Genomic DNA, 13,225 nt, shown 5'->3' on the forward strand with positions numbered 1-13,225 from the left:
CGGGGTAATATGGCTCTGTTTCCCCTATACCTTCCTACCTCAGCTGGCATGTATGGTCTTTTCAGGACAGACTGACTGATACTGTGTGAGCATGCGTCTCTAATACTAACAAAGCTAATTTTCGACGTAGCTTGTGAGTGTTGTCGTAATAAAATTGAAAACAAATTGGAAGTTCTGGTTTTGAGCATTTATATGTGATGTTTTTCGCATTTACTTGAGTTTCTGTTGTTGCCATAGATAATATTTTTCGTTATAATATCTGTTGACATTTGTTTACTTTTAAGAATTTAGTTAAGTTTTTTCAAAGCTTTGCTAAATGAGGGGAAAAAACCCTATTTTTAGTAGCAGAAGAATTGGAAAGATTACATATTTGAAAATACTCACTAACTTTTCTCCACCCAAAACTCCCAAACACATAAGATTTTTAAAATACATTTTGTTTTCATTATGAAGTAAATAAGTAACTTTGTTATCTCTTAGTAGATATAAATATCCCCAGCTGGGCAACCCTTTTCCTCGTTTACTGCTTGTTCTTGCTTCCTGGTCTCTCTCAGCATTAAATCTTACAGCATGTCTTTTCTATTGAGAACATTTTTCATGTATAGTAAGTTGTACTTTTCCAAGGAGACTGGCAATTCCTCCTATCCCAGACCATTTTAATCATGTGTTTGTTAAAACCTGGGTAAGTGGCTTTCAAAAGCCCATCCCTTTCTGAGCTTCGTTATCATTGAGGACTACTCATTTTACCTGTTCATTATTAAATAAGACTGAACGTCCTGCTGTTCTGGTCTTCCACACGATACACCTGGAAAATGGATCCATTGCTGTAAACTGTTAGGCTTTGTTTCAACTTTGACAGTTTTCAATATCTATTCACATAATTTTGTATAGAGGGACTTGTGAGTGCAGAATATGTAAAACACTTCCCCCTTCCACAGGGGAAGAGAAAATAGGATACAGAAAACATCAAAAGTATTATGTAGCGGATTGGTGCTCTGGAATATAGCAGAAAAGAAAAAGAGAGGTCTTGTTGTAGGAAGATGAGGAATTGGAAGAAGAGGTTTTGTTGTAGGAAGATGAAGAAGTCGTGATGACCTCATGCTGTTGATGGGTGAAGGTCAGGTATTCAGGCTGATTATATCTATTATCTTCCCTTGATACTATTGATCATGGAGCTGTTTACTACCACCAATCCTTGAAAAGGCAGGGGGAGTGATTAATTCAGTCAGATTGTGGTTTTTTTCCTTTTTTTCCTTTTCGTCTTCCCTCTTTCTCTCCTCTCCTTTCCACTGTTTCTCCCTCCATCCCTCCCCACTTAGGAACGAAAAAAAAAGTTTGAGTTACACATTTTGTTGTGGCTTATTCTTGTCATCACAGTTCCAGATACAGCTTGGGCATTTAGAGACCATATTGTAAATGTGAATGAATTGTAGATCATACAATCATAGAATCGTTTAGGTTGGAAAAGATCTTTAAGATCATCAAGTCCAACCCTTAACCTAACACTGCCAAGTCCACCACTAAACCATGCCCCTAAGCGCCTCATCTACATGTCTTTTAAATACCTCCAGGGATGGTGACTCAACCACCTCCCTGGGCAGCCTGTTCCAGTGTCTGACAGCCCTTTCAGTGAAGAATTTTTTCCTAATATCCAATCTAAACCTCCCCGGGCTCAACTTGTGGCCATTTCCTCTTGTCCTGTCGCTAGTCACTAGGGAGAAAAGACCAGCACCCACCTCTCTGCAACCCCCTTTCAGGTAGTTGTAGAGAGCGATAAGGTCTCCCCTGATCCTCCCCTTCTCCAGGCTAAACAACCCCAGTTTCCTCAGCCGCTCCTCATAAGGCTTGTGCTCCAGACCCCTCACCAGCTTCGTCGCCCTTCTCTGGACACGCTCCAGCACCTCAATGTCCTCCTTGTAGTGAGGGGCCCAAAACTGAACACAGTGTTCAAGTAGTGGCCTCACCAGCACTGAGTACAGGGGCACGATCACTTCCCTACTCCTGCTGGTCACCCTGTTTCTGATTCAAGCCAGGATGTCATTGGCCTTCTTGGCCATCTGGGCACACTGCTGGCTCATATTCAGCCGGCTGTCGATCAACACCCCCAGGTCCTTTCCTGCCAGGCAGCTTTCCAGCCACTCATCCCCAAGCCGGTAGCGTTGCATGGGGTTGTTGTGACCCAAGTGCAGGACCCGGCACTTGGCCTTATTGAACCTCATACAATTGGCCTGGGCCCATCGATCCAGCCTGTCCAGATCCCTCTGCAGAGCCTTCCGACCCTCGAGCAGATCAACACACCCGCCCAACTTGGTGTCGTCTGCAAACTTACTGGGGGTGCGCTCGATCCGCTCGTCCAGATCATTGATAAAGATATTAAACAGAACTGGCCCCAAGACTGAGCCCTGGGGAACACCACTTGTGACCAGCTGCCAACTGGACTTAACTCCATTCACCACAATCCTTCGGGCCCGGCCATTCAGCTGTTTTTTTACGCAGCGAAGAGTGCACCTGTCCAAGCGATGAGCAGTCAGTTTCTCTAGGAGAATGTTGTGGGAAACAGTGTCAAAGGCTTTACTAAAGTCTAGGTAGACTACACCCACAGCCTTTCCCTCATTTACAATACAATCTTTTAAAGTGAAGAAAAATGGGGGTATAAACAGCTGTTCTTTTGCTGTGCATACAACAGGTATTTTTAGTTCTCTTTCATTCATCCTGGCTGGTGAACTTTGAATGATTCTTCTACTGTGTCTAATACAGTAATGGTATATAGCTGAAAGTCAAATGCCTAGCTGTTATCCAAACCATATATGACTAATGAAAAATAGAGAATAAGAATTATTCTTCTCTTGAAGAACGTTTCTTCAGAAAACAACGTTAAAAATTAAAAGTTTGTACATCAGGGATAGCCTGATGTGCTTTATTCTTGCTTACTGAGTACAGTTGTGGAATCAGATTAGCTTCTCAGTGTTTTATTCTGCTGGTATTTGGCAAGGAGAATATTTTCTGTCCAGTCTGTAATCTTTTAAATATGTATGCTTTTACAGTTATCAATACTTTTGCATTTCTGTATAGCAGTGCACCTACAAATAATTCTGTTCTTACTGGAATTAACCTTAATATAGTGCCTATAAAACTGCCACAGCGCTTTCTGCTGGAAATGCCATATCCTTGCATCTTCATTTGCACCTCCAGTACAACTCATGATTCTGGATTAATTCATTAAATATCTAAATAGCTCTGGGTTGGGGGAGGAGGCCAGTATTTTCTTTCCTTAAGTGATGCCTTATCTGTCTGAGATGACTCAGGGCACTCAAGCTAGCAGTTTAATGGAAGAGGACGGAGATAGTGAGCAGTACTTGACTAGAGTCTCTATGTTATATGATGGCTACTTACTATATAATATTGTTATTATAAAAAAATGGAGGCAAGAACAAATGTGAAAAAATATCAAAAGGACCAGCTGGACATTTGTTTTATCCATAAGAGAAAAAACGGATATTGCTATAATGTTTAACTGCTAATTGTCATATTTCAGAGCTTTTTGTTAATTTTTGAATGAGTGGAATGTATATTTATTATATGAATATGCAACATAGTAATAATCCTACTTTTTTCAGGATAATTATTGGCCCATGACTGAAAAAAGAAGATTATATTATTATCAGTCCATTATAAAATAATTATTCCAACAGCTTTATGTATTTAATATAGATGGAATTCCTTTCATATTCAAGTCAGCAGGAGCTTTAATATTGATTCCAGTGCAGCCAAGACTTTACCTGTGGACGTTGGAATAAATGCTTATTGAAACACTCTAGAATAATTAGATCTTAGAGCATGTGATAACACCAAAAAGTTACCTCATCTAAGATTTAGCAAAAGGAATTCTTTATCTTGGCTAAATGTAATATTTATCTAGTTTTAAAAGATACTGAGAAGTTCAGGATCAAGACTGCCTTCCAAAAGAGTTTGGTCTGAAAACAGATCTCAATAGAGGTTACTTTTATTGCAAGAAGATTTACTGTGCACAAAACCCCCTGTCTAATTGCCATCCTCTTCTTTGAGCAGAAGCCAGAGTACTAGGCAAAGGGCTGGCAGAATACTTGAAGGTTGTAAAGCATAAACTTGTAAAGTAAAAGTATAAGCTCATTTTTGTTTCTTGATGCAATTTGGATTCAAAGAAGGTTTGTTAGTATATGATTAGTCATTATTATCTTCTGCAAGACGTTAAGTCATGCAGCTGTTCAGAAACTTTATTAAATCTTTTACTACAGTTCCATGCTCTGTTCTCCAGTGACATCTCTCTTTTTTTTTCCTCCTTTTTTTCCCCTTTCTTTTTCTTCCTTTTGTCCTTCCCTGTTGGGCCAGCTGCCAAAACTCAGCGTTCCTGAAGATCAATTAGAAAGCTTTTGCTTCTCTTCTCATTTTGTCTGTGTGCAGTCCTTCACATAATGTTCTTTACATAGCTTCAGCAGAAAGACCTTTAGCCAGCAGTTAAGTAGTGTATGACAGTCAGTGCCTAAGGTAATAGTCCAAGTTTGAATTCAAAATAGTAACTGGAGTAAAAAGGAATAGGTTAAATTGTAGGATTAAAAAAAAAACAAATACAGTCCTCTATACATCCATCTTGAGTTGTGTGAACTGGAATTTTTTTACATGCCTTTTCAAGTGTGTGAGGTAAGTTATGTGTCAGAGGAAGGAATAATCTAAACAAGATGTAATATTTCTCCTACATGTTTCTAATTTGTTACTTTATATCCATATAATACTTTATATGTTTGTATTTGTTACGTTTGCCAATTTAGGTAATAAGTACCTGTGTAAATTAGCAGATTTCTAGTTAGAAGTTGAATTTATCATGTTGTGATAGTTGACAGGTCGTGTATATATTATATATGTGTGTGTGTGTGTATTACGGGTATGTACACGTCTCTCTATATTTATTTCTTACTAACACCTGAAAAATCATGTCAAGATTTCAAACAGCTGTATCAAAGCATAGAAAATACTCAAAATGGAAAATCCACGGAAGGCTAGATGTGTCTCAGAGATTTAACCCCGAAAAGCCACAAACCATACCACTTAAGAAAGTTATCTTAGGAGGTAGATATAGCAAGCCTATATGAAATTTTCTTTGCTCGCTCCTTGAAAAGGTGATGATGAAAACAAACCCTATGTGCTTCAAAAGCATTTTTTGTGGTACTTGAGGCTTGGAAGAACAGACTGCTTGTTAGGTAGGTTGAAAATTGGTTGGACTGCCAGGCTTGAAGGCTCAGCATCTAGTTGGTGGCAGGCAGTGAGTGGAGGATGAGGAAGCTGGGCTTGTGTAGTCTGGGGAAGAGAAGGCTATGGGGCAGTCTAATAGCAGGCCCCCAAGCGCAGTTTTAAGGGTGACCAAGTTAAACTCTTTCCTGGTAGCTGCACAGAGTGTAAAAACAAAACAAACCCCAAAACCCCCACGGCTAAAATTTGCAGCTTGAGAGGTTCAGATTGGACATTAGAAAAAACATCTTACCTAGGGAGATAGTACAACACTGGAACAGGTTATCCCAAGGCCCTGTGGAGTTTCCATCTGCAGGGGGTTTTGAGTGTGGGCTAGAAAATGCCACCGATCGGTGACCTGCTGCGGTGTGAGCAGGAATAGTAACCCAAGCAGGAGCTGGGACGGGAAGTCTCCAGAGTTCCCTTCAAAGCACAATTTGTATAATTTTGGGTGGCTTTGTCCTGATATCCACTTTACATATGAAGGATATCAAACAGCTATTTGTCTTCAATTTTCTGCCAGTAACAGGCCACTTTCCAGCTTTTCCTTTGTACCCAGCAAAAGAGTTAAATTTCATTTTGACTGTTACATTCAGATAAAAGCTAAGTGCCTGAGGGCAACTGAACCAGAGACAGAGGACAGAAAGAGGTACTCCTGTATGCCTTGAGTTACTACTTTTGAAAGTTGGCTTACTGCTTTTGGAAAGTCTGGTGAAAGAGGAAGAAATAGCATGTTATGGTACAATTCAAAGAATTTCTTCTACAAAGTCTTGGTTTCTGTACATATGTGGAGTGTTGGAAAAACTATATGGGAATGTTGTCAGGAAATCCTTTCTATTACTTTAATTAAAAAAACCTGCTTCCCACTGAAGTTCTGTGGTAATGAACAAGTAGTTACTGTCATTTTTTGTTTCTGAGTTTTAAAGCAGAGGACTCACACATACTGCAACATTACTGTGTATCTGAAAAATCTCTAATACTAATTGGTATATATTCAGAGTTGAAACTTTTCTTATGTTTGAATTTGGGTTTTTTATTTTTTTTAAGTAGTGATAGCCACAAGTGAGCTAATGCTGTTTCTGAAGGCCTAAAAGTTGATTTTCATAATTGAGGGCTCTTGAATGAAATACACCATATAATATATTAACAGTGTGTGATTAGCAGTACTCTCATCTCATCCTGTTGTGAACTAAGTGTAGGTATAGCAAAAAGTTTTAAAAATCAATTTTACCAGTCACAGATTAAGTGAATCAGCCCTTAAGTGAATCTGTGCCGAGGCCGTTACTCCACCTGTGGTGCTCCTCTCTTCTGCAGCTCCTTGTCTGTCTCCTGAACTATATGTGATTTGCCTGAGCTTTACCCATGACCCCTGCTAAAATGTAGTTATTACAATGTACTAAGAAAGAGGTATTTGCTATATTTAAAAAGTGTCAGCGCTGATCTTTGTGAAATGTGTTGTGCCCATGGGGAAAGAGATCTACTTTGAAGTAGGCAGGAATGAGCTTGTCTGGTCGGTGGGTTTAATTTCAGTTTACAGTGGCATCTGCTGATGTGTTTGGTGATACTGTGGTTTTTCATCTGCATTACCACGTCAGTGGAAGGGTTAGGCACTGCTGTGCTTTCAGAATGCCTGGAATCTTGTAATTTTCAGGGGCAGACTTTCTACATTGATAGATATATAAATCTGGTGATAGCATCTTGTACCACATCAAAGATGACTGCCGTGACTCATTCTTCAACTTCAGGCTCTTTTAAGTGTGTGCTGTCCTTTCCTAATAAGCATAACCATGTCATATCCCTGGGTCAGCTTAGGGATTTTTCCCATCTAGTGTGCCCTGTCCCGCAGGTGATCTCCATTGCCCATCTTCTGATGAAGCTTTTTACTGGAGATGCAAATACAATGTTTTGGTCCTTGTCTGTCCCCATTTCCCTTGCGTGGTATTGTTGCCCCCTGGCTGAGATGGTGCCTTGCCTACATCAGTCCTCGCCTAAACTGATTCTTCAGGGTTGTTCAATGCTTTCTGTACAATAATAATCTTTTTTTTCTTCTTTTTTTGGGGGGAGGGTAGGGATGATGGTTGTTAATAGAAAGGCAGACAAATCACGGCAGCAATGTGTATAGCTTTGGAGTTACACAGCTGACCGCTGTAAATCTGACTGAACTTCTTACTCCCTTTTAAGTGTAACTTGGACTGATTTATACCTAGAATAAAGCCAGGAATTACAAAGCTATTCCAAAAAGAATAGAGACTGTAGTCTCATTTTAGCCACGTTCAGGTAGCCATGTTCTTCATAAAATTTCCTCAAAATGTTCAGAACATGCATGAACTCAGAAGGAAAAGGATAGCTTTTTGTGGTACAGTGGTATGATTTATGTAGAATGGATAAGAAGGAATATTGCAGCTAATCTGAAGACAAATAACAAACTTCATTCTCCAGTGACAACAAGTACTTGCCTTTGTAGTCATACAAAATAATTCTTTTGTAAGAGAAGAAATTCCACTCTGCAAGAGCAAATATTTGAAATGGAGCAAGCGTTGTGTGTGGGAATTTGATATATTCATGAAATACTGTTGTGTGCTAAAGTAAATAGATATTTTTCCTTTACAAATGGGGGAGCTGAAGACACTGGAGATGCTGCAACTTCTGTTCACAAAATTGCCATATGCCTTTTCTTTCCTTTGCCCCTTTTTGTTGACTTCTCATTTGATATGCCTGGACTATTTACGGTCCTTACTTGCTGTTGTTGTTATTGTCCTGATGATCCAAAAGAAAACACTTTCTTAATGTGTTGTGAAATATAACATGGTTTGTAATCTTGTGTGTGCTTATAAAGACAAAAAGAACCACTGACTATAGTGTCATCAGACACTGCACTGTTGACATGTTTGTCTGAAATAGTGTTCCTTTGCATACTTTGGAAATAGCACTCTGGTGTACTAATCTCTGGGAAAGTAATTTTTATTATTGTTGGCTCCGGTGTTTAGTGTGCAGCTCTCAGCTGACATACAATACGTTATAGAAAAATGCTTGTGACTCAGCTAACAAAAGCCCAATGAAGTGTCTAAATTAGGAATCTGTTTCTTCTGCCTTTTTTTGTACTTTCTTACTTATTACTGTATGCTGTCCTGTCTTATTTGTACACAAGACAGTCAGCCCTCTGCGAGGCAAGACCACACTCCATCAGTTTTATATAAGAAGCAATTCCACTTAAAAGAAAATTTACTGTGTCCATACCACAAGTAGAAGGCACCAGTCCCTCAGAATAGAAGGCAAAAGTCCGTCAGACTTTAAATTACATTTAAGTATAGGTTAATTATTTTAAAATAGCAATGCTGTTTCTACGGCCTTCTTTTCTTGCAGTACATTTGTTTAGCTGTCAGCCTTTACATGTAACTGTAACAAGGTACAATTGTAGTGTATGTTTTCATTGTAGACTGAATCATATGTCTTGCATAGCTTCAAATGAATGCTCATCATAATGCTGGTTATAAAACAATCAGAAAAATAAGATAAAGTATTTAACTGCAAGAGAAAATGAATAGCTGAAAACAAAATAATATTAATAACTCCCCAGTACAAAAACACAAGCTTATTTTGTTACTAAAGTTATTAATAGGTACCACAGAGTTCCTATGATTTACTGACTGAAATATCAAACCTGACTGTATACAGGTTTTTAGAAAAAGCCAAAGATAGTAAAAGTCATTTGCTATAGCATAAGGAGGATTTTTTCATTTGATGGGATTAAATTTTGCAGTTTAGAGATGTCATTGTTGTATGTCACAATGCTAAAATGTATCCAGATTAGGTCAGTGCCTGTTTTTTGCAGCTAGATACCCTGTATGAGCTGATTCCAGCTGCTGAATGTGAATTCCTGTGAATATTGGGCACTTGAGAATGAGGTTTCTTGAGTTACTGTGAAAAGAGTTGTTGGGGCTCTGAAAGGCACAGCTGCTGCTCACCAAAAGAGTCTGTTCCTTTTGGTAACTCCTCAGTTATGAATTCATAATCTGAGGAGGTCTTTTCAGTAGTTTCAGTGTTACTGTGTGCTTTAAAGATCAAATACAGTTGGCTTACTTCTTTTGAATTAATTTGCTGCTGCATTGTAAAACATTCGTTTAATTTTACATGTGTTTAATCAAACAATGCTGTGAAGAATTTTGAGGAATGCCTTCAACTGAGGCTTGTCAGTAAATGCCTGATTTCTTACACTTGGTGACTTTCCCAAGTTTCCCAAGCATGTCCTAGTTTCATTACTATATTGGGATAACTTTGTTCTGATACAGCCCTCAGGAAGGAGGCAGCCATCAAAATCCTTATCACTGGACTCAATAAATGTAGGACAGTCTCCTTTAACAAGAAACAAATTTAAACCACCTCTTCTGTGGTAGGTGTGAGTAGCCTTTTCCCTGTACCCTCATGTGATCTCTGTGCATTCTCCAGTAATAAAGAACTGAAACCATCAGCAGGCTGCATGATGTAGTCCTTTGGGCTGCTGGGCTTCTGTGAGGAGTCCAGTATTGCGTTCAAGTGTTTGCAGTCACATTTCTCTTATCTCCACTTGAACTTCTGTTCCGCTTTCTGAACAGCAATTGAGGCTTGGGTTTGAATGACTTTTTGCCAGCTATGTCATACTTGTCACTTTTGGGTTGTTGTTATTTTATAGATTTTCCAAGCAGAAATTCTTTGCAAGATGAAGAAAAGCAAACAAAACAAAAGTCACTTTATCTGTGCATACAATACAAACGCTTTAGGAAAAGAAGAATAAATAAGTATTGATGCATCTGTTTTCTCTCTTTACTACAGGTGTGCAGGATCCTCAGCATGAGAAGATAATTACTGTGACTACAAATGGAAGTATTCACAGCCCCAAGTTTCCACACACATACCCACGCAATACTGTACTAGTGTGGAGGTTAGTAGCAGTAGATGAAAATGTATGGATACAGCTTACTTTTGATGAAAGATTTGGGCTTGAGGACCCAGAAGATGACATTTGCAAGTAAGTTACTTTTCCTTTTACTTAGAAAAATCTGAAGGGAGGTGTGGGGGATGGAACAAAAGTTTTGCAAAAATGTGACACCTGCACGTCAATATATTTATAAAATCATAGAATGATTTAGGTGGGAAAAGACCTTTTAAGATCATCAAGTCCAACCATAAACCTAACCCTGCTAAATCCAACACTAAACCATGTCCCTAAGCGCCTCATCCACACGTCTTTTAAATACCTCCAGGGATGGTGACTCAACCACCTCCCTGGGCAGCCTGTTCCAGTGTCTGACAGCCCTTTCAGTGAAGAAGTTTTTCCTAATATCCAATCTAAACCTCCCCTGGCTCACCTTGTGGCCATTTCCTCTTGTCCTGTCGCTAGTCACTAGGGAGAAAAGACCAGCACCCACCTCTCTACAACTTCCTTTCAGGTTGTTGTAGACAGTGATAAGGTCTCCCCTGATCCTCCCCTTCTCCAGGCTAAACAACCCCAGTTTCCTCAGCCGCTCCTCATAAGGCTTGTGCTCCAGACCCCTCACCAGCTTCGTCGCCCTTCTCTGGACACGCTCCAGCACCTCAATGTCCTCCTTGTAGTGAGGGGCCCAAAACTGAACACAGTGTTCAAGTAGTGGCCTCACCAGCACTGAGTACAGGGGCACGATCACTTCCCTACTCCTGCTGGTCACCCTGTTTCTGATACAAGCCAGGATGTCATTGGCCTTCTTGGCCATCTGGGCACACTGCTGGCTCATATTCAGCCGGCTGTGGTTCAACACCCCCAGGTCCTTTCCTGCCAGGCAGCTTTCCAGCCACTCGTCCCCAAGCCTGTAGCATTGCATGGGGTTGTTGTGACCCAAGTGCAAGACCTGGCACTCAGCCTTGTTGAACCGCATTACAGTTGGCCTGGGCCCATCGATCCAGCCTGTCCAGATCCCTCTGAAGAGTCTTCCTACCCTCGAGCAGATCAACACACCCGCCCAACTTGGTGTCGTCTGCAAACTTACTGGGGGTGCGCTCGATCCCCTCGTCCAGATCATTGATAAAGATATTAAACAGAACTGGCCCCAAGACTGAGCCCTGGGGAACACCACTTGTGACCGGCCGCCAACTGGACTTAACTCCATTCACCACAATCCTTCGGGCCCGGCCATTCAGCTGTTTTTTTACGCAGCGAAGAGTGCACCTGTCCAAGCGATGAGCAGTCAGTTTCTCTAGGAGAATGTTGTGGGAAACAGTGTCAAAGGCTTTACTAAAGTCTAGGTAGACTACATCCACCGCCTTTCCCTTGTCTACTAAGCTGGTCAACTTGTCATAGAAAGAGATCAGGTTAGTCAAGCAGGACCTGCCTTTCATAAACCCATGCTGAGTGGGCCTGATCGCCTGGTTGTCCCGTACGTGCCACATGATGGCACTCAAGGTGATCTACTCATTAATCTTCCCTGGCACCGAGGTCAGGCTGACAGGCCTGTAGTTCCCTGGATTCTCCTTCTGGCCCTTCCTGAAGATGGATGCATTTTTAAATGCATCTTTTAAATGCATCTTCTAAAGTATTAGTTTATGACTTTCTTCTGCAGTGCTAGAGAAGGATTTCATGCTCGAAAGCTTCGGGTTCCCCCCATTTTCTTTCTGCATTCAGTATCTGGGCCACAGATACATTATGGTACAAAAATGTGAAATATTTAATCTCTCTCTCAAATGAAAGTTATAATACTTGGGAAAATATACTTCACAGAATGTTAGAGGAATGCATGTCTAATTTTTACACAGAAAATTTGGGTAAACAGGTTACTGAAGTGGAATTTAGGTCACGACACAAAGTACAACATCCCTGTTAAAAAAAACCCCACACCTTCCCAATGCACAACATTTTAATGGCCTTTAATGGCCAAGTTCTCAGTTGAGAAAACAGCACTTACAGTATTGCATTAACGGACAGTCCTCAATGGTATTGGTTTTTTTCCCTGACTTCAACAAGCATTCTGCCTGCTCAATCACTGGCACAGTTTTCTTTAGGACCTGTAGAATCTGTATTTCCTTTCTGTGATTCACAGCCGAAGGCTTTGTAGCTTGGGAGAGAAACAACCGTGACATAACAGGCATCAGGATGGATGTAGTTCTCAGCCAAGCCACCTGATTGATCATGCTTTGGATATTTTGTGAGGCAGTAGGGGCTGACATTATATATGCTTCCTGTGGGTGTGTGAAAGGGAACAGTTCCTAAACTCTTGTATCCTGTACCTGTCTGCCATTATAGTAATACATCATAAAAAAACCCCAATGTGTGAATAGTGGTACATTGTCTGAACTCTTTCCAGTAAATTAAGTAACAGATGAAATATATCATTTGAATGGCATATCCTCCTTTGATGTGTTCCTGAAGAGGTACTTCACACAAGCAGTGTTTTGTGTTGTTTTTCTCTTTGGGGTTTTATTTTTTAGTACCTTTATACACATTTTATTTGATTCTTGCTTTCAATTTTTCTAATTAACTGATATTTGGTTGGTTTTATATCTTGAATCAACTTTTGATAACAAATTTTAATTTCTTAGAGGTTACTTTTGCACTTATCCTTAATCTGGGAGCTGAGGTTCATAACAGATGGACAGATATCTTTCTTTCACGATTCTCAAGGGAGTAATTGTCAAGGCCATATCAAATATAATTAAAATACTAAGTACTATAAACATATGTTTGCTCAGATGAGTGCACTCCCTTTGAACAATAATTCTTTTCTTTAAATGAAAACTTAGCTTGCTTCTTCTTTTCTTTGTATATGGCAGAGTGAAGTGGCAAGTGAAAGAATATCCAGGTAGGGTGACTCATTCATCCACTTGCAAAGAAAAAAGTAAGATAAGTTAAAATATTTTTAACATTATAACTCGAATAGTATTTTAATGGGAGTACATTTATTTTAAGTAAACAATGTGCTGAATACAAAAGTACTGGTCAAATTAAGAAATAGTAATA

At 39.8% G+C, this 13,225-nt stretch overlaps 1 protein-coding gene across 1 annotated transcript in view; it reads left to right on the forward strand.

Annotated features, from left to right (window-relative positions):
• PDGFC (platelet derived growth factor C) overlaps positions 1-13,225 on the forward strand; it is a 137,635-nt gene that overhangs the window by 70,022 nt on the left and 54,388 nt on the right. Inside the window, exon 2 of the mRNA XM_059817821.1 lies at positions 10,072-10,267. Within this exon, the coding sequence (XP_059673804.1) occupies positions 10,072-10,267 (196 nt within the window). The remainder of the gene's footprint in view (positions 1-10,071; positions 10,268-13,225) is intronic.

This window comes from Gavia stellata, chromosome 5 (assembly GCF_030936135.1).
Source record: "Gavia stellata isolate bGavSte3 chromosome 5, bGavSte3.hap2, whole genome shotgun sequence".
Lineage (NCBI taxonomy): Eukaryota > Metazoa > Chordata > Aves > Gaviiformes > Gaviidae > Gavia > Gavia stellata.